Source organism: Zeugodacus cucurbitae, chromosome 5 (assembly GCF_028554725.1).
Source record: "Zeugodacus cucurbitae isolate PBARC_wt_2022May chromosome 5, idZeuCucr1.2, whole genome shotgun sequence".
In the NCBI taxonomy this organism is placed as follows: Eukaryota; Metazoa; Arthropoda; class Insecta; order Diptera; family Tephritidae; genus Zeugodacus; species Zeugodacus cucurbitae.
The window spans coordinates 435,650-461,289 of NC_071670.1; the positions used below are offsets into that span (position 1 = coordinate 435,650).

A 25,640-nucleotide genomic window follows, 5' to 3' on the forward strand; every position below is an offset into this window, starting at 1 on the left:
GATCGGGCCGCTTGTAGGGTACACCGCCTCAGCATTGACCAATTTCTGCTGCTGCAGCGATATTTGGAGTGCCTGCATTCGGACCGATTGCAACGAAGCTATCTCTTTTTGTTACGTTCATTCATAACCGGTTTTCATGCACACCCATATATGAGTATGCAAGCCTATGAAGATACTAGTAGGCAACACTGTTTGTTCTCGGCGAGGAAGTTCATGGCGAACCGGTTGCCAGCTTTGATCTTGCAGGGGCACAGGGGTTTACTTACAAGCACGCAAGTGGCTAATATTACCGCAGCTGGTCTGACTGGAATACAAAGCAGCAAAGCGTACTTCGCTTTGGCAGCGCTGCTGCTGCATGTAGTCTCGTTTCATGCTGCCAACGGTGCTCAAAACAGCTCTACCTCACAAATTTGCGTGTTTGAAGTTCTGAAGCTAGCCGAGCTCAAAGTTCTTTGAAGCGGCTTACAGTATTTTTGCTTGAGCGCTCTATCTACTTGTTGTGCCAGTATGTGTGTGTGGATCTGAAAATGGTCGCCCTTAATGCGTCGCTGTTTACACGCCACATTTAGCAGCCGCTGCAGCGGAAGCCAGCTGTATTTTCGAAAGCCGCCCGAAGTAATTGGGCTATCGCTTACCTTGTGTATGTCTGTTTATGGGAACCGTAACTTTCACTGTTGCCGAAAAACATGCAGCCGCTAGAGCTAAGCTTACTGCGCTTGAGCAGCACACACACGTTATGTTGACTTGTCAGGTTAATATTTATCAGCGAGCGAGGAGAACGCGCATCGCTGTCAGTGTTGGAGATTTGTGACTTGGAAGTCAGTTTAAGCCCGTCGCTGAAGACGCAAAGTCTGCGCGTTGAACAAATAAAGCTATTTTGCTACGAAGTGTATACATATTGCCATAAAGACGTTCCGATTATAATATGTCAGATAACGAAGAAGAGAAACTGTGTTTCCATGGCATTTGGGCACGGCTTCTGCCCATCCTGCTTATCGCCTTAGTCGCTGCGTTTTTTCTATGGCTGCTGCGCAAGTGCGTACAGGGTCCGCGTTATCGCAAAGAGAACCGCATTGATGGTAAGGTTGTAATTGTGACCGGCTGCAACACGGGCATCGGCAAGGCGACCGCCTTGGAGTTGGCGCGTCGGGGTGGACGCATTTATATGGCCTGTCGCGATGCGGTGCGCTGCGAGGCGGCGCGTTTGGAGATTGTTGAGCGCACTGGCAACCAGCATGTCTACAATCGTACATTGGATCTGGCATCGCTGGCATCCGTGCGTCAATTTGCCACACGCTTTCTAGGCGAGGAGCAACGTTTGGACATTCTGGTGAACAATGCGGGTATCATGGCCACGCCTCGCAAACTCACTGCTGATGGCTTCGAACAGCAGTTAGGCGTGAATCATCTTGGACACTTTCTGCTTACAAATCTATTATTGGAGCGTCTTAAAGCGTCGGCGCCAAGTCGCATTGTGGTCGTCAGCTCAGCCATGTATATTTTTGGACGCATCAAACGCAATGATCTGAACAGTGAACGCCACTACTCGAGCTTCTTCGGCGCCTACGCGCAAAGCAAGTTGGCTAATGTGTTGTTTACTTGCAAACTGGCGGAGCTTCTGCGCGATACTGGCGTAACGGTGAACTGTTGTCATCCCGGTGTGGTGCGCACGGAATTGGTGCGACACATCAAATTCCCAGGCTTCGGTTTGCTGCATTACTTGGTGCAGTTCCTGTGGAAGTCGCCGAAGGATGGCGCACAGACACAACTTCGCCTGGCGCTTGATCCAGCACTGGAGCAGAGCAGTGGCGATTACTACAGCGACTCAATGCGTTGGCCGTTGCTGCCGTGGGCGAAGAACAAAGACACAGTCGACTGGCTATGGACGGAAAGCGAAAAACTGGTGGGACTCAAAGCAAGCGCGAAGAGCGACGAAGTGGAGGTGGTGACAGTCAACGGCTCGCAGCCTTAGTGATTTAAAATGCTGAACTATTTATACGTACATATATAAGTATATGTTTTGCGTTTTTTTATATGTAAGCCAACTATCAGTGTAGTGAATACAATAAAAGTTTCTCAAAAACAATAACACGAAATTTGAGAGTCAAGTTCAAAGTAGTGCGTGAGCAACGCTTTTGACGTCGTTCGTCGTTTTGCATACTGACGGCAAACACACGATCGGCGCGCAATATGTAGTGCTCATTCAGCAAACCTGATCTTCGCTTATTCTGCGGTATGCCATATTCTTATTTATCAGTTCAAATTTTGTTGTATAAAAAATTGCGCGCATAAATAAATACTTGAATGTATGTATGTAGGTATATTTATGCAGCAGTTGTTGTTTATATCTTCGAATACTGTTTGTTTACATTTTGCTCTGCCAACACACTTTGCTATTTATATATGTACATATATGTGATCAGTAAATAAGTATTTGAATGTGTGTGCGCGAATGCAAAAGTCAACGTTGATTGGAAATGCCTAATTTATGCAGATTCTTGCGCTGATTCAACGGATTCAAGGCAATAAAATAATACATTTCCACCCATAGAAATGCAAATCGTGTACATTGCTTTTCATTAGCTCATACTAAATACTGTTTGTCATAATTCATCGAGTATATGTATATACAGGTCTGAGAGTCAGATCTCTCGCGTGATTCAATTAACCACCTACAAGTGCCAAGATATAACGGTATGGCCTGCACTTTACACCCGACCGGCTATTTATTATTCATGAGCTTCAGATGTGTCATACCAGTTGGCAAACGGCTAATCGACTATTTATTTATATTTATTATGTCCACTAAGCTGTCAGCAAACGACCTTATTGAAGCACTCAACGCCACTTATCTCATATGCGCTCCATCAACAGTTACAAATCTGCCTACATACATTGTATATGTACATAAGTGAGACCGAATGGCAGGTGGGAGTGGTGAAATTATACACTATATTGATGAATTAATTGCAGCTGTGAACATTGTGATTTATGCCCGGTGTTTGGCTGCATAAGAGAAAACTGGGAAATTTGGATTCTCTAAGAGTGGAAAATTACAAGAATTTACATACTACAGGGTTATGCTAGGGCCTCATATCCGATGTCCAATGTGAAAATAATCTTTAAGATTTTATTTTATTTGAAAAAAAAAAAATTGCTTCCAATAGCATTTTACTTTAGACAGATAATTTGTAAACCTTCGAGTGAATTTCTGAACTGAAGTGGTTTATAATATTATTATTATGAAACTTGATTCGTCATTTGAAGATTTTTTTCTAACTTATATGTAGTACACTCTACGCTCAAAGAACTTTTGAGTTTGAGTCTTCAAATTGCTAGCTCGTACATACATACATACTTATATAAATGCATAAGAATTTGTTTATTTAATTAGTTACTATCGAAATGCATTTTATTTTATTTTATGTTATGAAAGCAATGTTAATTGTAGCAATTTAAAACTGCATTAATTTCGTTAACTTATTTACTTAATTGAGTCATAAAATCTTAGCGCCAATTAAAGGCATACGAATACTTTACAAAAAAAATTATATACGTATGTATGTACACACTTACCTAGTATGAGCCAGCGGTTTTGTTAATTTTACCTTGGTTTAATTCATTTGCACTTTGCCTCGCTATGGACGTTTGCTCATTTGTTCACTGGGCGTATTCACCCAACAAACCGTCGATATGGCATTTACATGAACATATAATTTTAGATATAACATACATATTTATTTACAAATATATATGTAAGTGCACAAGCACGAATGCCGTTTAAAACAGTCTCCCCATAAACAGTGACACCATCTGCGTTGGAATTTTTGCCCGCCTGCAATTTAATCAACTACAAAGCGATATTTTCATTCTGTATTAACCCGCTAAGTGGTAGTGTGCCGTTGAGGCCGCTTCAATTACACGCCGTTGTGTGGGAGATATGCCTGTTGCTCTAGCTAACTTCGAGATATACTCTAGAAATTTCACATTCTGTCAGTTACGAGACTATTGAACTAGTATACGATTGTTCTACAGTATTCGAGTTTGTATGTGTGTATGTAAGCATGTAACTTTGCGGTTACCATCCCCTACTCGATGTTTTTGACTCGAAAAAGCGAAAACTTTCCATAACTTTTCGATCAAACAGTTTGTATGTATGTTTAAGGGTTGTAAAAGTAAAATCCGGTATCTGTGTGTGCATGAGTTGCTTTCTTACTGGGTTGCCGCAGCAACGAAGGGGTTAATACACCCAGCGCAAATTGCACTGAAACCGAGTGGAAAATTCCATTGCTTATAATTCGTTTTGTTTAGCTATAGTTCTGTGCTGTTTTCGCTCCGCTTTTTGCCATTGTACGCGCATATGTATGTATGAACACCTCAGCCGACACGAACAGTTTTAATATTTCCCATTTTTTGATGAGTACCCTGCTGGCAATGCAGCAAAAAAACAGCAATTTCGTGCAACGGCGAATAGAATAACGGCTACAATAACAAAGGCGGAAAGGTGGAAAAATGTAGCGTGGCCGATGCAGCTATTTCAACATTCTGTCACACTGTAGGTGCGCACATACACAGATACATGGATAGCAGGTAGAAAATATGCATTTCGCACTTACTGCCGTACATACATACATATGTATAAATATATATGCATATGTAGGTATGATATGGCATTATATCTAAATGGTGTATACATATTTACTCATTTCTGAATGAAATTATTTATACATACATGTACATATATGTACACTATATATTAATTTAGGTACTATGTATAAATATGCACTGTGCACACAAAGAAGATATTCGCCTCACCCTGTCATTTTTAATAGCAGCAAAAGCGAAATTAAAAATAAATTGCATTTGCAAAAATGAGCGAACGAGAACCTATAAAAATTCATAAGTATGAACTAATACGCACACATACATACATACATAAGTATTTCCAAGTCATTTACGTGCCAAATGGAGGCTCGTTGCCACCAAGCGCAGCTAAAAATAGCGAATGTAACGGATGGCTTATGGAATTTGCGCCCTCCTGTTTGCAAATGCATGCAAATAAAGCTGTAAATGTTGCCAAATAAAATACTGTCAGTTGATTTTATAATTTTCGCAAAGATCTACATGCTTATATAATAAATATATCTACATATATAATAAATATACACATATCTATACGAAAGTCATCTTGCAAACGTGACTGTTGTCACAACATTTACATATTGCTAGACATTACAAACTTACATAATTGAATGATTTATTTACATATACACATCGTATATAAATACATAGATATATTTGTATGTATGTTTGCGCTCTACAAATTGTAGTAAATAAAGTAATGAATTAAAAACTGAAATATGAAATTAGTTGTGATGACTTCACGGCCAATTAAAACTAATTGAAAATTCATTTGCCACACTTTTTGTTTTTACACAATTTTGTGAAATACATATGAGTTTACATTTAGAATCACTCATACGCCCCATAAACTTGAATAGGTGCAATTGCATGTGAAAATATTTTTTAATTATCGATATGTACATATGTATGTGTGTTGTGTGGAAAATAATCGAAGCGCTAATTTCACACACCTTTTCTGCGTAGTCTACACCAAACAATATTGCAATAATTGCAAAGAAACTACGTTAGATAAGAATTCAAATTCAAATTAATAAACTGAAAATATTAAGGCAAACTGAATTGTCGCTCAATTGGCGGCATAAAAAGTCAGTTTGAACACGCAATTTCCTCATGACATTCACTATACATATACATATGTATGTCTGTATGTATGATAAATGACTTGCAAGTGTGCGATCATTATTGGACCGTTATGGGTGGCTTATGCATGCATGTGGTACAACAATTACGGTTAATTGCTGTGCGTCGTTGGAGCTGGTCAATATTGATTGTGATTGACGTTATTCCCACTATCAATGCGTGTACATATATATTTACATAAGCTTTAACCGATAATAATGTTGTTAGTTTTACACTCTTACATTTTAGCAGTTGTAAGATAATCGCTAGCAACTACAATTTGGCTATTAACAATGAAAGGTTTTCGTACCCGAATATCTAGGAGATTAATACTTTTAACTATAGAAGTAAAGGTGAAAGCACCAAGCATGCACTATGTACCAAAATGCACAAGATAAAGTATGTATGTACGAGGTTAACTGACCTGTCTTTATTATATTTTTAATGCGCATTTTTTAAATGTGTCTACGTAAGTAAGTTCACACTTATATTGATATTTTAATTAAAACTGAGAAAATGTATTATTATTTTCAATTGTATCATTCAAGTGTGTATGACGACACAAGCCACTTTAATTCATAAAAATATATGCATTAATTAAGTTTCGAGAATGAGTTTATTCATATGGGCGATGACTTGACGCATCCAGCTAAAGTTACTTGAAATTGAAAGTCGTCATATGCAAACTTATTTACACATTTATCAAGTATATTCATTTGTACAGCCTAGAAGTGACGAAAGCAATGAACAGCGTATTAACAATTTTAGACTAAACTTTTTTAGAGAAATTTCGTTTTAATGCTTTCTTTATGGCTTTCGAAAAATAATTATTATATATACTACAATAGATATATGAGAAAATACTATTTTTATAAAAAACAAGACAATAAAAGTACACGTCACCCACAAACCACCTGTATTTTCCACTTCACTAATTTCGAGGGAAGTGCGGTTTCCATTACATAAACATGTATATTTTTATATTTATTGATGATTTATTTTTCTTCGATTCGTGTCGGTGAAGTTTGAGTCATATAAAGGGAAAGATGCTGTTAAAAAATACATAAGCAACCGCTGCTTTCTTTGAATGCATGTGACTAGCGTGAGAAACATTAAAGGAAATGCAAAATACATTACATAGATATAGATATACATATATGTACATACATACATATGTGTACTACAAGTTTTGCATGCCCTTTCCTCGCGCCTTGAACCTATCCAAAGCGCCTGTATTTATTCTATTGCGACAATTAGTCGAACAAACCACTTGACAATTGATGATTAATTAGATAGCGCCGTAATCGTACAAACATATAGCGATATTATACATACATGTATGTATGTGCTGTGATATTCATATTTTCTAGTTAAAAGCAGTTAATATTTGCTCCAATTTCATGGAAATCAATTTAATGGAATTACAATATTTAAAATAGTTGTAAATATATAATATGTATGTATGAAGCTCACACCTTTGAAATACATATGTACATATATATGCATGCGCATAACTGCACGTGCATATTGGCAAATTAATCAGATGCACTCTATTGATTGTTGTGAAATTCAGAGCTTTGAAATCGCGTGAACTGGGGATGCATCCATTGGAAGAAGGTAAATAAAAGTGTATATGTATTTATTATTATATGTACAGTCAGTGTAAAAGCAAAGAACGCCGTTACGAAATCACTGTTTGTATGAAATGCCATAATAGTTATATCAAGATTCTCGAATTGACATTCAATTCACTGGAATTGCTTTAATTTCTGCTGCTCAGTTAACATTACAAAACATTTGAATACCGTTAAGTAGTGCAAAAATACATATTTATATGTATGTGTATGTATAACATCAACAACCGATTATTGTTTAAATCGAAATTATTAACATTTTAGAATTCATTATACATGAGTAAACAAAGCGGAATTCGAAATAAAACCTTATTTTAAGTAAATAACGTTTATAATCAAATTTCAATTCGAAATTTTTCAAAAAAGTTTAGAAGTTTCAAAAAAGTAGCCACATACCGGGGCGGGGTTTGTGTTTTCTTTAAAAAGTGTTTTAGGTAACCCTGTTTGTGCCAAACAAAAAACCTTTGCATGCAACTCTGCTCAGCACAATGCTGCCAACTTTTGCTGAAATCAACTCAGCACTTTGGCAAGTCTGTCCACCATTTTGACTGAATGTTGCCACAATCGAATTTTCGTGTCAAATACCTTCGGTAGTCAAAAGGTTCGGGAAAAAATCAACTCGGTGAAAAAGTGTTGACTAACTACAGCGAAAAAGACGCGAAACGTTGAAACTCTATTAATTTTTTTTTGCAATATGAACCCAAAGCGAACCAAATTCACAACACTGACTTCAACGGTTAAAGAGGAAGTCGTTCCGGTGCTGATACACGATCCCAATGCTCCAGATGGTGCGCAATATGCGTATGCTACATTTACCTCAGCTGAAGAATCTGAATCTGCTGTTGAATCATTGTCTGGAACACATGAAACAATCGTGAGCGCACAGGAGGTGATAATTGATGAACATGGACGTGCTGTGACCATTCAACAACTGGTTGACACCCATTCTGTCGAAGAGGTGGAGACCGTGGAAGAAAACGATGGCACACATACCATATTGCATATTGTACCCTCATCGCCAATTCCCGAAGAGACGGGAACAGAAAGCGGTGGAGATGGCGATGCCAGCCTCAGCCCAACCGATTCGATGGGGTCACGTTCCAAGACTTTTTATTGCCCCAATTGTGGTAATTGCTACAGTGCCGCAGGATCATTAAAATTGCATATGCGAGCTTGCATGAAGCAGCGCGAAGAAGTTCCACCAGAACAAAGAAAATGCGAAATTTGCAATAAGGTATTCAATTCAGTTTCGTATTTAAAAGAACATATGATGCGGCATACAGGAGAAGGCCCAAGACGATGTAATCGCTGCTATAGAAAATTTATTGATGAGGGTAAATGGAAGGCGCACATGGAAAGCCATAAACAACAAGATAAACTAGATGCTGAAGCTCAGGCTTTGGCCGAACAGCATGGAGGAAAGAAGATAGTGGTCAAAGAGTTCACATGTTCATTTTGTTCACAAAATTTTACGGTGGTATTCGAAGAGGGTCAAGTTAAACGACGTTACGCCTGTGATGAGTGTCGTGAGAAGTATTCTAACGCGGAACAATTAAAGCAGCACAAACAAATGTTGGGCGAAAAGCGCGATTTTCATTGCGAACGATGTGGGCGCAAATTTGTGTTTGAAGGTTTCTTGCAGCGGCATCTTCCAGCTTGTGATGGTACAATTAAACGACGACGGGACATGAAGTAATAGTTTCGTGTGATTTGCGTCTACGCATAATCTCATAAGTATAACTCAATACTACACTACGCTATTTAGATCTACGAATTAATAAGTTTTTTTCCGTACCTTATGTTATTTGTAACTTGTTTATTTCATTTGCTAGATGATACTTTGTAAATATGCCATTTAAACCGTTGAATATATAGCTGGAGGCAACGTCGACGGACAGCAATATTCTGAAGATTTGAAATACGTCCTCTGTTCTTGAATAACTTTTTTAATTCTATGACACGTAAATTTTTGAATTAATAAAAAAATCCATATTAAATTAAAGCTGATTTACGTTTATTTATTCGTAATCCATTCCTTTTTCGAAGGTTTATTTCGATTTTTACCGAATGGCGTTGAAAATTCAGAATGAAAAAGTGCTTATGACCATAACTTAAGGTGAGCGCGCTTGGCGTAGGACTTATAATCGGTGTGAGCATAGAATTCCTTGAACAAGGGGGTTACGAGAGTGTCTTTGGGTAAAGTCTTGTAGACGGGCTCACCATACCAAGTGCCAACCTATATTAAATATATATTAAAAATTGAAACGATAATGGTTTGACCATGTTTTACCTCCCAACCGGGCACATTTGCCATCAGTTTAGCTTCCTCGTCGCGATTACGACGTAGTTGTTTCAGGTATTCACGATCACGCTCCGCTATGAGCAGAGGATATATGACATTTTGTGCAGAACGATTCTCTATCTCTTCACGCTGAATTTGTTTGGCAGTCAAATAATACACATACATTCCTGCGGCTGTGACCACCGCGTATCCGCCGAGCATTTGAAATCCTGCATATCAAAACAAAAATGGTGCAATATACTATTTGTGATTGTTACGTAGGTTTCTTGGTGCTTACCTGTGAAATAACTTTTGGCTGGAACTCGCAGATATGGAATTTTCTTATAGCCTCCCGGTGGGGGCATATCCTGCTTTCTAGCGGCACCAGCTGCAGCCGACATTTTGCTATCTTCCTCACCTATTAATTACGATGGAAAGTTAATGGTTTTTACCAATTTCAATTTTTTCGACGCTTACGCTTAAAGAAGTGGGAAAATTTTTCGGGCTGCCAAATGTCAGGTTTGACAGCTGAGTTTGCATAACAGCAGAAGTACCAACCTTATTGAACTGTCATTTACAGAAGCAGCAGCTGTTTACCGGAAATTAATGATATTTTCTTAGGATATTGCGTATAAATTGCTGTTTCAGAATTTTAATAAATAATTTTGAAGTAAAACAATGATATTGTAAAAGGGATGGAGGGATATATATTATTTTTTAGTTTGTATATGTAAATATACAATATCTTACCTTCGTGGATTAGTACAAACGTGTTATGAATCCAATAAAGCAAAAGGAAATGCTTCCAACTAGTGTCAATCTAAGGATATGAATCCGGAACGGCAAAAGGCAAAATTACATTCATTTTTATTTAATACTTAACATACAATGCTACAATATTTCATTTATATATATATACATTTATATATATATACATGTATTCGAATTATGACGATTTCATTAATTATAAACAAAAATTATCAACTATTTACATTCTTTTTTTTTAATTTTCAGAAAAGCATTACTGTTTTTATTTTTATCTTAGTATTTCTATAAAACATTATTTTATAGGTACAAAATTTAATTTAGGTAGGAATTGCTTTAATACATTTATGAAACAAAATTCCTATTATTCTGGTTAATAGAATATGAACTTTGTCAAACATCCCCGAATTGAGCTTAAAGAAAACCAAAAACTGTATATTTTCTCAGTCAATACACTAAAATCATCTCCGTTCAATGCTCATTCCTCTTTGTAAATCTATAGCGGTGTTTCAAATATTTTGATTTTCGTGCAGGCTAGCATGTTGTAATATAATTGAGATGTAAATTACAATATCCAAAACTTATTTAAATGCCTTATCAATCTGCCATGTGCGTGGAAATACAGCGCAATAGGACAATCAACTAATGATAGCCAATTATTTATTTAATAAATGCTTCCGGCGGTATTTTATTTTCCTTGTGCAGCTTGTCAAATACAAAGGCAGCATGATTGTAGTCCCAATTGGTTTCCTCTAGGCATCTGGAAAAAATTTTGTTACCATTAACACATAGTATAACATGGAATTAAAGAAATTTTCACTCACTTCTTGCTCCATTCGATGTTCATATTACTTTGGGCGCATAATGTTTGCACCATTTGTATTTTTGTTGCCTCATCAATGCCCACCTGTGGTGGTTGCAGTGTAGCAGCTGCGGAGGTCTGCGAAGTGAAACATTTAAATCAATCTAAAATTCAAAGTTAAAATCTCAGATAGACTCACGCTAGGTTGGTTTAGTTGCAAGCGGTTCTGTAGGCTAAGAGATAGTCCCGAATTAGGGGCCATTGCTTCATTGTTCAATTGAGGAGTCGTAGGCGTCTCTATTTTCTTTTTGAAGAAGCGTGCCTGCTGTGGTGCGGCCACCGTGATTAATATTATTTCATTTCGGATGCAAAAACCGCTCCCTGCCGGCACAATTATGTATTGACGCTGGAAATAGCGCAATTCCTCAGTATCTTCATCGATGTCTTTGAATAAGCCGGCCACAGTGAAAACTATCATTTTCGGCTGAAATGAATTACGAAAAAACAAAACGATTACAATTAAGAATGGCTGCATAGATCAAAACCAATAAACTCTGAACTTACGGTGAACAATGTTAAATCTACGGTGAACGAGCGTGGATAATGTTTGGTCTTCGGTAATTCGGCAAGCATTGAGACCACAGCAAGGCGACCGAAACGTAATTGGCGCACCTTAGTATTGTCATCGGCGTTTTGACGACGAAAATCGCGATTATAACGCCAATATTTTTCAAGTCTGAAATACGAGAGCATTAAGTTGAAAACAGTATTTGCTTTCATCCAATTAGCAGTCAACATACCGGCCTACTTGGCTCGCTGGTGGCACCACCAGAGACAGCATCGCTTGGTCATGGTATGCATCAAGCAAAGGCTGACGATTATCCGAATCGAATATCAAGAAGTACTGCTCCAAGAATTGACGTATGATTTCAGTGCCATTGGGGTCGCAAAGGAAAGAAGCCTTTGCATGAGGTAGAACAGCAACTTCTTCGCCCACATCGAACTGAATCATGGGAGTCAGGTCTTCACCGTCCTACACAGTACAGGCAGAGGGAATTATTAACGCACAAACAATATATATCAAAAATGGAAATATAATTACCAATTTCTTCAACTTTGGAAATTTGCGCTGGATCTCCCTGTGAATGAACATATGTTTGTTGGAATAACTGTTTTAAAATTTATACAACTACAATGGGTTTTTTCCATAGTGCAATTGAACATAGTAAGCAGCAAAGATGAAAAGTAGTGGGTAAGCATATCAAATTCTTGCATTATTTACGAAAATATTGGAAGCAAACTTAAAGAATATTTTGGACACAAGAGAAATACAAACTTTGTTTATGGAGCATTGATTTAAACAATATTGGCTATAAGCAAATATATAAAAAATGATTGCAGTGTGTCGAAATAAATGTGCTATCGACCAAGTTGCTTTAAAAATATTGCTTTGCGGCGCTCGCGTTGAGATATCGGGTTATTTTTTTCTTTTCTATTGTTTTGTAAATATTTTTTTTTATTGAAATACTGAGCCACAATAAACGTGTATTGGCCAATCGCCATTATTCAATTCGCGAGATTTTTTGCCGAGTTCCGTTGCCATTCCTTTTAAAATGTTATAAGACAAAACAATGTTTGTCTATTTTATTTAATTAACTGCTGTAGAGTTATTTGGTTGTGTTAATTCAGTTTCAAGCATTTGGCTTCACCTGGTGTTTTTGCAGGCTCACACCCAGCATTATACACCAACGTTACGCCTATTCATGTATGAAACCTATGATTATTTATAATGGCTCATTGCGAGTCCTTAGCGCTTTCAAACAAATGTACTTCGTTGACCTCAGAACTAAACAATAGCCCGCCAGTAATGTACGCACGCGCACACATCATGTAATCGGCGGCTGCCACATGCACCAATATTTTCTAGTTGTCAAAATGCAGTGGGGCGAAGGTTGGTAATCGTTCTTTAAAGAGAGGCAACTCAGAGCGCAAGACGCTTTTTTGGTGACAGATTTTTGATTTTTAATTTTAGTTACAAACTCCCACTTCTGGTGTAGAGTTAAATAATATTGATATGGAAGTGCGCACGGAAATCCAGCAAATTACATTACCGCTACATTGTATAGCTACGAATATTTTTTAAACAGTTTATTGCTTCTCAGTTGCAGTATTTTTTTCATTTTTTCAAGTTTTTTCTTTTTTTGTTACCCGTTTTTTTTTACGTTGAGCGTCGCTTAGCTTTGGATGAGCTACAATTTTAGCTTCTTCTCGGCAACATTTGTTATATTTTTGCTTCGCATCGCAGTTGCTCCTTTCAAACTAATTTTTTCTTCTTTAAATTTGCTTTAACATCGTTTATCAAATGATCTGCCTGCTTGGCTTGCAGATTTCGCTTTAACTTTTCAGATTTGCTCTCACTCAAGCACAAAGTAACGGGAGCTTTGGTGAAGTTTTCCAAGGGCACTATGCTGTAAATCAGTTATTTTGACTTTAAATACTGTCAATCTTCGGGATTGTCCTCTGGACGTTCATTAGCAATGCCTCTGAAAACTTCACCGCCACTTTACATCGCTCCATTGAAACTAAAAACTTTTTGGAATGCATAAAACATGAACACATTTTCGAAAATCAAGTAAAATTATTTGTATATGTAAATATTTGTGGAAATTGCTGGACGCAGGCTTAGTTTGCCAACAAGCGTATGTTCTTTGGACGCGCCGCTGAGACAGCAGTCGCACAGATGTTGAACAATTGCAGCATCAGCCAACACTAAATTGTGTTACAGCAGTCCGAGAAGCGTTGCGGCCAACTCCGCGTGCGCTCCTCCATAACTTCGAAACACTTTACCATCCATTTACGTTTTTCAACCATTTTCATGCGTTGCACTCAGTTTCATCTGCTCAGTGCAGTGCAGTTGCGAAATTAAGAAAATCAATAGCTCGTATACCTGACGTAATGTGCGTTGTCTTTGTAGCGGCCGCAGAGTCCATTATTTTTCAATACCAATTCGATTAACGGTACATGACGTAGAGCGATCAAATGTGTCGCGGTCGGTATCTGCAAGTAAACGTTCGCCTCAATTATTTACTGAAAAAACGTTATGCACCTGAACACTTACCCTATTTTCGGCCAAATAAAGTATGCGCAAGTTGGGCAAACGCGTGTGTGCGTTCTTGAATGCCTCCATGGACGATAGGTTGTTGTTGTTCAAATTGAGCGCCACCAAATCGGGTATATTCTTCTCCATGATTTCGATGGCCGCCGCCATGACCGGCGTACGAAATATTCCGCAAAATATGCCACGGAAATCGGGATCTGTATGGAAACTGGACATATCCAGCGCTTTGGTCTGCGCATTGTAACGCTTTGCCATGACCACTTGCATGCGCGCCTTTAACTGGTCGTTGACTGGGGTCGATGGGCAGGAGGGACGTACTCGCAGGTACGGCCTGAAGCCGTCGGACATTTGCACAGCGCGCTCGAGTCCATCCAAGCGGACGGCGACTCTGTGGTCATCCACAAAAAATGAGATGTAGTTCTTTTCGGAGCGCCAATAGAGCGGTATTAGTTGCTCCGGCTGTATGGCGCGCTGCAGTACGTTTACTAGCTCCTCCTTGGCATACCGCTGTCCATTGTTTATCTGAAAAAGAAGAAGAACAACGGTTATTTAAACCAATCCAATTCGACGCTGAAGATTTGTCTTCTAGACTACATGGCGCCTGTAACTGGCGAACTTTGCTCACTGCCCAGCTCAATACGCAGCATACGGCAATCAAGCTGTTTTTCTACCTTGCGCATTGGTCTGGCATTGTGAAAACACTTGCCAATAGCTGTGATATGCCGATAAACGATTGGTAATCTTTATTGTAGCTTATGAATCACGGCAGTGTAGTTCTGTTTTGAGTGCGCTGATAAGACAACCGCTGCCAACAGCTAGATGCGGTGCGCGAGTACAGAAATTCTGCGATTTCAACGCGTTAACATTCGCGAAGAAATCGTCACGCAACAAACATTTACCTCAAACGACACAGAAACCACACAGAAGAAGCATGGCAATGTAACTACCGTGTGTGGGGAAACACGTTGCAAGCAACAAAAGGAGCAATTCAGTTATTAACTAAAGACCCACAGTCGAAAATGCGACGTATATTCCCATGCGGCTGCTGTTGTAGGGAAAATGAGGACGAGGACGATGATGCGGTACCGGGACACTACTGGTCCATTTTCAACATCAGAGGCGAACTCAAGCCGCATGAACAGGTGAGTGACAGACAAGCAGCGGTTTTGGAACACAGTTGACCACCTAACGACATTTACAGAGCACACTTTCCACGGTAGTCACAACCGAGCCAGGCGCTAGCTCGACAGCGCGCAATTCTGTGGAGGATTTCGTGGACATTGACTTTCCAAGGGGTAGCTATGAAGACGACCGCTTCGGAGACATGTCAGCGACTATATTCAAGCGAAATCAAGCATAGTTTGTTATAGAGTAGTTTTAATAGAAAAATATTTATGAAATTAGTTAGGTCAGGCGGAATTTCCAAAGCGAAATTGCCAAATCAACTGTGTGTCGAGAATCACCATAAACTGATAACATTTTTACCATGGAAATGTGTGATTCTTTAAGATAAGCAAATAAATGTCTAATGTTATGCAAAAATAGTTCACAATTCAGTGTGCATACAGACTATTTATAATTTAATTCAAGATAGTTGCCAATTTATTTACGCAGAAACGATGTTATACACCTCTGCCTTGGCATAAGTTACCGCAGTTAAGAGTATAAATATCCATAGGTAGAGGAAAGAAGGGGTTGCTGACAAGGCCATCTAATGGTGGGTTCCAAAAAGAAAGAATTGGGAGAGGATGGAACCCCTAATTGTATAATTATGTTAAAATTGAAGGTGTAACATACATTTAGGAGGATGTAGAAACTAATTGAACGCTTTCCCTGAGATTAGTTTAGCATACATTTCGGATTGCAGGCGCAAATGACGACAGAACGAACTCGACTAGTTTCTGGCAGTTATCTGCATCTTTTGCAATGTATTGCAACTGCAATACACGAATGATTGGTTATAAATATAAGTTCCAGAATCATATACTTTCGAAATTTAATCGGTGAACCTTGCGAAACACTTGAGCAAATATTAATTTCAATAAATTATTTGTTTAGTACTATTTAGTGTACCCAAGTACTCACTGTACGAATGCGAAGAAGTGAAAAATAACTTATAAAATGATTCACTGAAGTGGAGTGAAAATTGACGTTTTTATATAAAAGAAAACTTGGCAAATGATAACCACATTTATTTCTAATTGATTGTGGCGCTGTGACAAATAGTTACGCTCATATACATGCTTACAAATACATACGGTACATATAGTATATGTATAAAATAAGCAATCGGTAAGATAACAACCGATCAGCAAATCAAGAAAGCATGTAAAGAGTACACAAATAAAAATGACCTCAAAATATAATTACAAGCAAAAATACTCTAAATAATAAATAAACATATAAAATAGCTGTGTTGTTGGTGTTGTTAAGTTGCTAGACACATTTATCAACATTCCTGCCTTTAGCCACCTCCACACCCCAATAAGCCCAACCTAAGCCGCCGACTAGGAGAGGCAAAACGTTAAAAAAATAGAAAAAGAAGACAAATGTTTTGTTACAAAACGGTTTCTCAGCAATGAATGTGACAATAATACATATAAAGCTGGTAATAAACTTACGCAGCAGATCGTAGCACAGAGGAATGCTAGAATAGCTGAGAGCTGACTAGTCGCTGATAAGACACCAGGAGCTCAGTTGATATATAACCACATGTACATGTACACAAGCAGTGCGGCTCACCGCTTAACCAGCCCCACCCACCAACCTGACGCCGTTACACTTGCCAACTCGGCGCTCCGGAGTAATTGCACATTGCGGGAGAGTTCTACCACCGGCGCTGAGTAGTTGAGGCCTCTGCCGTAGTGGAGCTGAGTGTCTGCACTCAGTGTTTAGGTCATACGTTAGTTGACATTTTTTAAGTTATTTTTATTGGAAAATACTATTTCTCGTCCATTTATCACATGGGCCATTTGAAATGCGTATATATTTATGCTTGTGTCAACCGTTGAGTACTTAACACGCATTGTTGTTGCATTGTATGAGTTGTTTGGCCGTAACTCATTTATTTTCGCGATAAAACCGCATAGACTTACTACATACATAAACACACAAGCATGAGCTGAGTTAGGAAGGAGTGCAGCTGGGCCCCTGCTGACACCGCATACCACCGCACCGCCTACAACCGCTTCACTTACTTGTATATAACATACTCTATTCAACAATAAATTCGGAAAAGTGAGGCGAATAAAAGTGAAATTGACATACGCTGTGCAACTGTGAGACGACGACGTTGATGAAAACGACACCTCAGTACTACAAAGACGGTTAAAAAGCGCATACGGGCATATAAGTGTTGCATACTCCACGTACGGTACATAACTACAAACGTAAATAATAATAATGGGTAGCTGCTGTTCAAAGGATCCCGACTCGCAGACCTCCTGGAGTCCTTCGGAAACGAAAAATGCGGTATGAAGCGAAGTGATTTTGAGAAAGATTTTGCGCAGGAAGTGTGTGTGTAGTGGTATGAACAACGTTAGAAGTCTATAAATATAACAATTTAAGAAAGAGTGTACACGAGCGGATAGCTTAACATTTTCGGCAGACTTTTGAGTCTATGGAATTCAGCATGTCTGAATTTTCTTGTACATAAAGCATTAGTCATGTAGAAATATTCTAGACATGAGTCAGAGACAGGCGGTTAATCACTAAGCACATAAGTAATCAGTGCGCAGTGCGAGGGAAGGAGAAGTGTGTGAAATTGAAGAAGAGCCCCTCCCTCGCCTTGCTCGTGTGTTTCAAAAAGCGGTAATAGTGTTGTTCATATCAAGAAAGCTTTAGTCTATTTACCAATACAAATAGAATAAAATATAAACGTTTACCAGGTCAAGGGTAAAATTGGTTGAAATTAAATTTCAAAGCAAATAAAGCACATGCTATTATCCATTTCAAAGCTTAAGTCACATGCTTGGCTAGACTAATTGTTTCCATTGTCTAAATGTAATTTTTCGTAAATGTAGATCTAAAATGTTTTAAAAACTAGATGGTAACTCTGAAATATTTCACATTAAAATTAAATAAATTTATTTTAATTAATTCTGAACCCTTTATCTAGCAACTGAGTGTAATAAAGTTCTATATTACTAGCTGAAAGTGCAAGTTTAGTATTCACTTTTCATTATCTTCATGCGGGCTATAGCTGACGGTTTGTGAGCAGTTAATACAACGTCTTTGTTGTTATCATAAATTAAACATTGTCACATCAAACAACTCATAAAGCGCGCTTGCCAATTTTAGCACATAAAAGTACATTTTTTTACGAGCACAAGTTAGATTAAGCGCATTTTTAGACACTTCTAATAGATAGTAGATACTACATAAAGCTTGTTTACCCATAATAATATGCGCACCTTCAATGAGCATGAGATGTATATACATATATATGTGTGTGTTATAACAAAAGAATTTATTTATGAAATTTCGTTCATTTCAGAGCACAACGTCGACAATTGTTGCGCAGCCAACGAACGATAATACTTCGGCTGGAGTGTTTACGAGCACGCTAGTTGTGCCGGCTGACACAGATGGCATGGGCTCTGAGACAGTGACAACAACTATAATAAAGACAACAAAAGTCACAGAGACTGTGACGACCTCGGAGGAATGAATGCTGATAACGCCACACACAAGTGGCTGCAGGAAATGAGTGAATAACGACCAAATAATAAAAGCATTTACTATTAATTTATACACATTTAATAATTTATGCATGTGTACATAACTATAAGTATATTAAGACCAGGCCGTTGCAACGAACCCAGTGGCAGAAAGTACACATTACAGTTAAATATTTACGGTATAAACATTGTAGAAGACGAAATCATTGTAAATAGATATTTTTTTAATTTGTGCAATAAAAAGTAGATTTTGATACAATTGAAAAAAAAAAAACGCTTGAGTTCATGACCTATCACTGCACCCCAGCTCATCTAAACTCATTGATAACACTCTAAACCAACAAAGAGTTTAGTAAGAAATGCCGAGGGAGCGCAAGCTTTCGCCGCCAAAAGTTGAAACGCATTTAATTACGCTTCAGTGCTGCATTGAATGCAGCGTAAAAGCGTTGAGCGAGATAATGAAAACACATTTCATTCTTATTATTAGCTGGAGCTGGCTCAGCCGACAAGATCAACAGTTTGAGCCGCTGTCTGCCCTGCACCGCCCTTGATACGCCTGTCCCCACCATGTCGCTATCCATCCAGTTCTAATCAGCCGATTCGCGCAGCACCAATAAGCGCTTGTTTAATCGTCAATCAGTTTCGTTTAAATACCCGTCGCGACAACAACATCCCTCTCAGTATTCAACGCAAACAACAGTTCAGTTCTCATGCTATTCAAATTTTAATTCAATTCAATAAAATACGAATTTATATTCAAATTTGCACGTCAACGTGTATTGATTGAGCGAGTTGTTTTCCAACGCTTGTCGCGCGTTTGCTTCATATTATTTGTGAAATTGATTACTTTGCTGCTGGTTTGTTGCTGTACTCGTGACATATGGCACAGGTTTTGATCTTGATAGTGGCCGTCGTGGTGGCGATCAGCAGTTTTGCGCAAGGCTTCGTGCTGCCGCACTACGCACAGCTCATGGGCGTCGATTACGAGTACGTCGAGGAGACGCCGGCCGCGCCCACCTCAACCCCCAGCTACATAATGCGCATCGGACAGTCCAATGAGTTGGGTGAACCCACAACGGCGGAGGTCACCAAATTCATCGACGCCGCTGCGCCAACCAATCAACCCGACAGCGCGAAGCTTGCTACAAACGCAGAGCCGCAAGTGTTAAACAACAAGAGCACGATGGATGCGGCTGGCGCAGAGCAACGGCGGCAAGGCAAGACGCTGACCTACACAGAACTCGACAAACTGTTGGCGAATTGGCAAATGGATCGGGAGCGCAATGCTTACGAAATGCAGGCTAGCAAACAGTACGGAGCCAATGCGCGCCACTACTAACGGAATGTGTGATTGAAAATATTATTGTTTATGTTTGAAAAAAAATTGTCTAGGTATGCATTAAAGTTGGGTAGCAGTGTGTAGTTAAGTCGATTGCTAACGGCGGTTCAAATGTCACGCTGATAACGCGATGTCATGCGCATTGCTATTAAGGAAAGGAGGGGTTCCGCATCGAAAATTTAATATTTACTTTTGATAATTGTTTCTTTAATCCCTTATAGTTAATTAAATGATCCTCGGATTGTACCATTACAGCAAAGGCCCAGTATATAATAATTAATTGCAAACGCATTAACTGTGTCACCTTATAAATATTTGTTTAGTTAAATTTATCTCGTATGAATACTTGCGTATAATCTCTATCGAAATAAAATACTCGACAAAGGCTGCTATCAAGTAGTCAAGTACACAAATAAAGTAAATTGCTGTGCACATTTCATTTCGACTATAATTGGGAGCAATTAAAACTCTTATAGATAAGATAATAATGGTGAAATTGTGGTGTTGGTGTCATCTCCCTATTAATTTGCGACGCAAAGATGTACCGAGCAAACTCATTTCCAAATTTTTATAAAACGGTTAAAGATTTCGAATAAGTTTTAAGTATTAGTATTTAAGTATTCCATTTTTTGAAATAAATAAATAAATCCATTGACTACAACTATCTGATCGATTTATTGAAACAAATTGCATACGTTAACAATTGCTTCGCCCTTATCAATACTAATGAAAACAAATAAATCACACACGGATACATTCTGTTGGGTTTATTTTAAGATATGGTGGCTACGTGTTGTTTGTTGCCATTTTGTCCAACTCGTTTCTCATTCTTATCACTGCCCTCCAGGCTGTGCATGCTAAGGTCTGTTGCATCTGTGTCAACTCTTGTCGCTGGCGTCTCATCGTCCAAGTTGCTGGGCGTCGCCGACCCACCACCGATTTCAGAGCTGGTGCCTGTCACCACTACAAGAGGCACTTGTCGGTTGCGCAACCGCCTTGCTAATGGCGGGACGAAGAGATCGTATTTGATTGTCGTGCACGAGCTGTCAGTGTAGATGTGTGCGTTCGAATCCCAGCCCAGCTTGGCGTACAGCCAGGAACATACCAAGCCCATGAACAACGTGACGAGAAAACCAATAATTGAATACCACATATATGAGATTCGATAGAGATAGAAATAATGCGGTTCCTCTGTTTCCGCCGTTGTTAGTCGATTTGTGAAGATTTCGCTGACATGTGATGTTGGTGGCATCGCCGGACAGCCTTCGGTGGAGAATTCCAAGGTTAACGGCACAGGTCTGGGTTGGCCGAAACCCACCCAAAAGCAAAATGCTAAGCTGCTGAGCAGACCCGTTATGGCCCCCTTTTGATTAACGGAAGTGAAGTACATGCCGAGCGTGAATAGACCCAGTAGCGGGCCGCCCACAATTCCAAAAATGGAAAGTGCAGCCTGTAGAACGCCAGTAAGCGAACCTGCTACAAAGGCCAGACCAATACATGCAGCGCCATAAACCAGATTAAAGAATTTCGAAAACCATGTGCTTCTTGAATCACTGAGCGGTTGTTTGGTTTTCCAAAGTATCAATGGTTTTAAATAATCTTCGACTGTCACGGCAGCCAATGAGGAAATAGCCGATGAAATTGTCGACAAACTTGCCGAAAATATACCCGCAACAAATAAACCCGACAACCCGGGTATGTGTCCCATTGTATCTACAACAAAAAGTGGCATCAGTTGATCACGTGAGGAGATACGACCCTGCAATAATGGATCACAGTCTTTATAGTAGTAGTATATGCACAGTCCAGAAAAACAGGTGCTGAAACTTAAAAGTATCAAAATCGGTAAATTCCACCATAAAGAGGCTTGCGATGATTTTAGATTTCGCACCGACAACAATCGCTGGACCTGTGTCTGATTAACACCGTACAAGGATAGATATGTGCCAATGCCACCAATCATTTGTGTCCAAATTGTATGACGTACTGTTGGATCGACACGGAAATCCGAGAAATTAATGCGACCACCTTCGTTTGCAACGCGCCAGATCTCACCCCAACTTCCCGCTTTGATGGTGGCACAAATTATGACACTAAACACGGACACAAACATCAACAGCGACTGGAAGATATCTGTGATAAGCACCGCCTTCATGCCGCCCAAGGTGGCATAGAATGTGCATACGACACCTACGACAATTACGGAGAAATTCTGATTCAGACCTGTTACGGCTTCAAGTGCTAGAGCTGGTGCATACAACACAATGCCCATATAGAGCGTCATTTGAACGGTGAAGGCGAGCGAGGCACACAGTCGTGTGGCGTAGCCAAAACGCAATTCCAAATATTCGTAGACAGATGCAGTCTTCAGGCGATAAAACACTGGAAGAATGAGGTAGGCAGCGGCAGGTGTGGACAAGATGTACGAGATATTGATGAACACAAACATAGTGCCGTATTGATAGTTTTCCATCGACACACCCAACAGAGTGACGGCGGACATGAAACTAGTCATCAGGCTGAAGGCGACGGGTAGAATTGACATTTGGCGACCGGCGAGAAGGTATTCCTTAGTGGTTTTCTGCTTTCCGCCCGTCACACGATAGTAGATACCGATGGCGGCCGATGCAATCAGCACAATCGCAACAATTCCATAGTCAAGGGCACCAAAAGTAGCCATTTTGTTAAATGTAAGTAGTTAAATGCAGCGAGCAAAAATTGGCGATTAGCATTCAGAACTTTATTACTATGACTGGACGAACACGTGCAGTTTGCACTTGTTTTTCAAGCTGGAATCTCCCGCCGGCACTACAGTACAGATCCACAACACACGAAGTACTGATTTAATAGTAAACGGTTTAAAAGCTTGCATCAAGGTTTACGGAGATTTCCACCACGTTAAAATAATCTTTATTAGCTTCCCGTCTGTCGATAATTTATCTACACTTGATAACTGTAATTGTACTGCTTCAAGTAGTGTTAGAACAACTTTAGTAAACGCTGTTGTTTTTTACTGACGGACATTCACGCTAAAAATTAGCAAAAATAAAAACGTCTTGTAGATGTTTCATGCGAAAATTATCTGGACGAAACCAAATCGAATCTATTTTTGGCATTTGCACACTTTTATAAACTTCCGCGGTATCGTCGAGTAGCCCGTTGTCAAGTTGACTGTGGTACAAACAGAATCAGCTCGCTTTTAGGTTTATTCTATGGACACTGCATTGGCATTGAGCACCTGTGCTCGCCGAGAAAACCATATTTACACTGCCGTGAATGCGGATACGAGGCGATTTTATGGCCAATATAGCCGGAGGTAGGGGCTAGATGCAATGGCTGCTGCGCAAGTGATAGCGCCAAATCCAACAGATGCAAATAATGTGTTGGATGTTAGCTTGCGCACCCACATACATACAGGTTTATTCCAGCCTTTGTATAAATATAATTAAATTGTTTTACTTATTGGTCGTACTGTTCTTATTGAATTCATACACTTGTGTTTGCTTTTGGATTATTCCACAAAACGGGTAGTGTGTGCAACCGTTGTTTACTTTAAAATTTTGTTGGTAATTTCTGTTTCTATTTATACATTTGTACATTTTTGTTTTCATTTCATACTTTTTTTGCGCAATTATTTACATGGACAAAATAATAAAAGCGAGATTTGTTGTTGCAGCGGTTACCTAGTGCCTTTTCGATGAACGAAATTTTTACCCCATCGTATTTGATATTTAGTGCGATTCACAAGCAGGGAATCTTTGTAAGCCAGTGTTAGACGCTTTTCTTAATATTACCGGAGAGAGATCTAGTAAACTATCTCATTTAGATGAGATGAAAATTTGCTTACTTAAAATAGTCGTTATTCTTGTGTAAAGCCGTTGACTAGGTCAAGGTTTTTGAGGTCCGAGTTGAATTTTAAGTACTAATTATGGGACGGATCTACGTAACCGCTTTGTATAGACTGAATTAAAGTAAAGACAGAGTTGTATGGGTGTAAAATTGAAGCTATGTGATCATACTATTAAAAACTAATTAACTAATCAAACTTTTTTCATTTGCAGCATTGCAGCAGAACGTATCAAATTGTGCTAGGTCACAAATGTATTCGCTGATCGAAAATGCACCATCGAAGAAATTTGTATATTATTCCTCCAAAACAGATATTTTCTGTGTTAAGCTGTTTACAATTTTTATACGTAACATATACAAAAGCAATGATTACATAAAAATTATATTATATTATTATACACAATAAGATTAGTAAAATTCCCACAACAATATTTTAAAGGTTTTCCAAATAAACGAATAAAATTGAATGGCAGCTAGAATTGGCTCAGTGAAAAAAGTGTATGATATCTAATCGGTCTAACATATCTAATTAACTAAAATTACAAATATAAATCTGATGCGCCCACCTGTTCTGTCATTCTAATATTAATAATACATAAAGTCAGCTTATTTTTCTTTCAATACTTAAACATTTTCAACTTACCGAAATTTGGTACCAACCAAATGGCGACTTTGATAAATGCATTGCATTTCCAAACTTTTTTCTTGGTATTGGTGACCCTTTTCGACGTGTGTTGTCCGGCTGTTCAATTAAAATAATTTACAACTTGAGCACATTAGTATTTCAATTATTACGTACCTTGGAAGATCCCGGCATGTCACCCATGTCTTCATCATCTTCCAAATGTGAACGAATGGCTATCTCAGCCATTCTCCTTTTTATACCACCTGAATATTGTAATAATGATGGTTTAAAGCTAACCCGTCGCGTATTGCGATCTTTTCGGGGATTGTCACGTTCACGATCACGGTCGCGATCATCGCGATCTTGGATAAAATGGTAACATAATATAACAAATAGGCACACTTGTAATTATAGGGCAAACTTACCGTCTAGATCATTAAATGCTACGAAACGTGAACCACTGGGTCCGTTCATATTAGCACGTCCACCACGTTTTGGCATTTTTATATGTTTTCAGTACTGTCTTTCTCACAATATATTAGTTGTTAAACTATTACGAATGCGCAAATTTATTAAACTACGCTTTGAAAAAAATGTGTGCAGATTTGCTGAAAACAATTATACAAATTGCAAAATGAAGATTTTATTCTCTTCGTTTCCAACTCCTTCGCTTTTGTGAAATTATTTGACAAGTGCTGGCGTTGCCACATGTCATACCACACATCAATGAATTATTTAATAAAAATATTAACTAAAAAACCATGTCAAAATATGAACGAAATGTA

General features: G+C 38.7%; 6 protein-coding genes across 7 annotated transcripts; 3 read left to right on the forward strand and 3 right to left on the reverse strand.

Annotated features, from left to right (window-relative positions):
* Window positions 1–6: 6 nt before the first annotated feature.
* Window positions 7–2,096, forward strand: LOC105212700 (retinol dehydrogenase 12). The gene has a single exon (XM_011184864.3). It carries the CDS (start codon window positions 926–928, stop codon window positions 1,970–1,972), a length of 1,047 nt encoding a protein of 348 aa, XP_011183166.1. The 5' UTR covers window positions 7–925; the 3' UTR covers window positions 1,973–2,096.
* A 5,828-nt stretch (window positions 2,097–7,924) lies between these two features.
* On the forward strand, window positions 7,925–9,399 carry Znf668_0 (zinc finger protein 225). Its single transcript, XM_011184861.3, has one exon. The coding sequence runs from the start codon at window positions 8,092–8,094 to the stop codon at window positions 9,091–9,093; it is 1,002 nt and encodes a 333-aa protein (XP_011183163.1). The 5' UTR covers window positions 7,925–8,091; the 3' UTR covers window positions 9,094–9,399.
* On the reverse strand, window positions 9,194–10,090 carry Znf668_2 (NADH dehydrogenase [ubiquinone] 1 alpha subcomplex subunit 13). 2 transcript variants are annotated; one of them, XR_851741.3, is made up of 4 exons: window positions 9,977–10,090; window positions 9,688–9,908; window positions 9,410–9,633; window positions 9,194–9,349 (listed from the first exon to the last, which is right to left on the reverse strand). XR_851741.3 is itself a non-coding variant. In XM_029040462.2 (3 exons), exons 1-3 carry the CDS (start codon window positions 10,077–10,079, stop codon window positions 9,496–9,498), a joined length of 462 nt encoding a protein of 153 aa, XP_028896295.1. In that variant the 5' UTR covers window positions 10,080–10,090; the 3' UTR covers window positions 9,390–9,495. The 2 variants fall into 2 exon arrangements, 1 of the variants encoding a protein (XP_028896295.1); XM_029040462.2 differs by lacking the exon at window positions 9,194–9,349 and having other exon boundaries at window positions 9,390–9,633.
* LOC105212697 (nuclear RNA export factor 1) lies at window positions 9,977–25,546 on the reverse strand. Its single transcript, XM_011184859.3, has 12 exons — window positions 25,281–25,546; window positions 25,030–25,217; window positions 24,874–24,972; window positions 14,364–14,885; window positions 14,193–14,302; window positions 12,348–12,384; window positions 12,046–12,278; window positions 11,810–11,981; window positions 11,445–11,729; window positions 11,268–11,383; window positions 10,156–11,203; window positions 9,977–10,096 (listed from the first exon to the last, which is right to left on the reverse strand). Exons 1-11 carry the CDS (start codon window positions 25,354–25,356, stop codon window positions 11,104–11,106), a joined length of 1,938 nt encoding a protein of 645 aa, XP_011183161.2. The 5' UTR covers window positions 25,357–25,546; the 3' UTR covers window positions 9,977–10,096; window positions 10,156–11,103.
* LOC105212695 (uncharacterized) lies at window positions 17,649–21,042 on the forward strand. Its single transcript, XM_011184857.3, has 2 exons — window positions 17,649–17,834; window positions 18,859–21,042. Exons 1-2 carry the CDS (start codon window positions 17,766–17,768, stop codon window positions 19,030–19,032), a joined length of 243 nt encoding a protein of 80 aa, XP_011183159.1. The 5' UTR covers window positions 17,649–17,765; the 3' UTR covers window positions 19,033–21,042.
* Window positions 21,038–23,278, reverse strand: LOC105212696 (putative sodium-dependent multivitamin transporter). The gene has a single exon (XM_011184858.3). It carries the CDS (start codon window positions 23,059–23,061, stop codon window positions 21,154–21,156), a length of 1,908 nt encoding a protein of 635 aa, XP_011183160.2. The 5' UTR covers window positions 23,062–23,278; the 3' UTR covers window positions 21,038–21,153.
* Window positions 25,547–25,640: the final 94 nt, after the last annotated feature.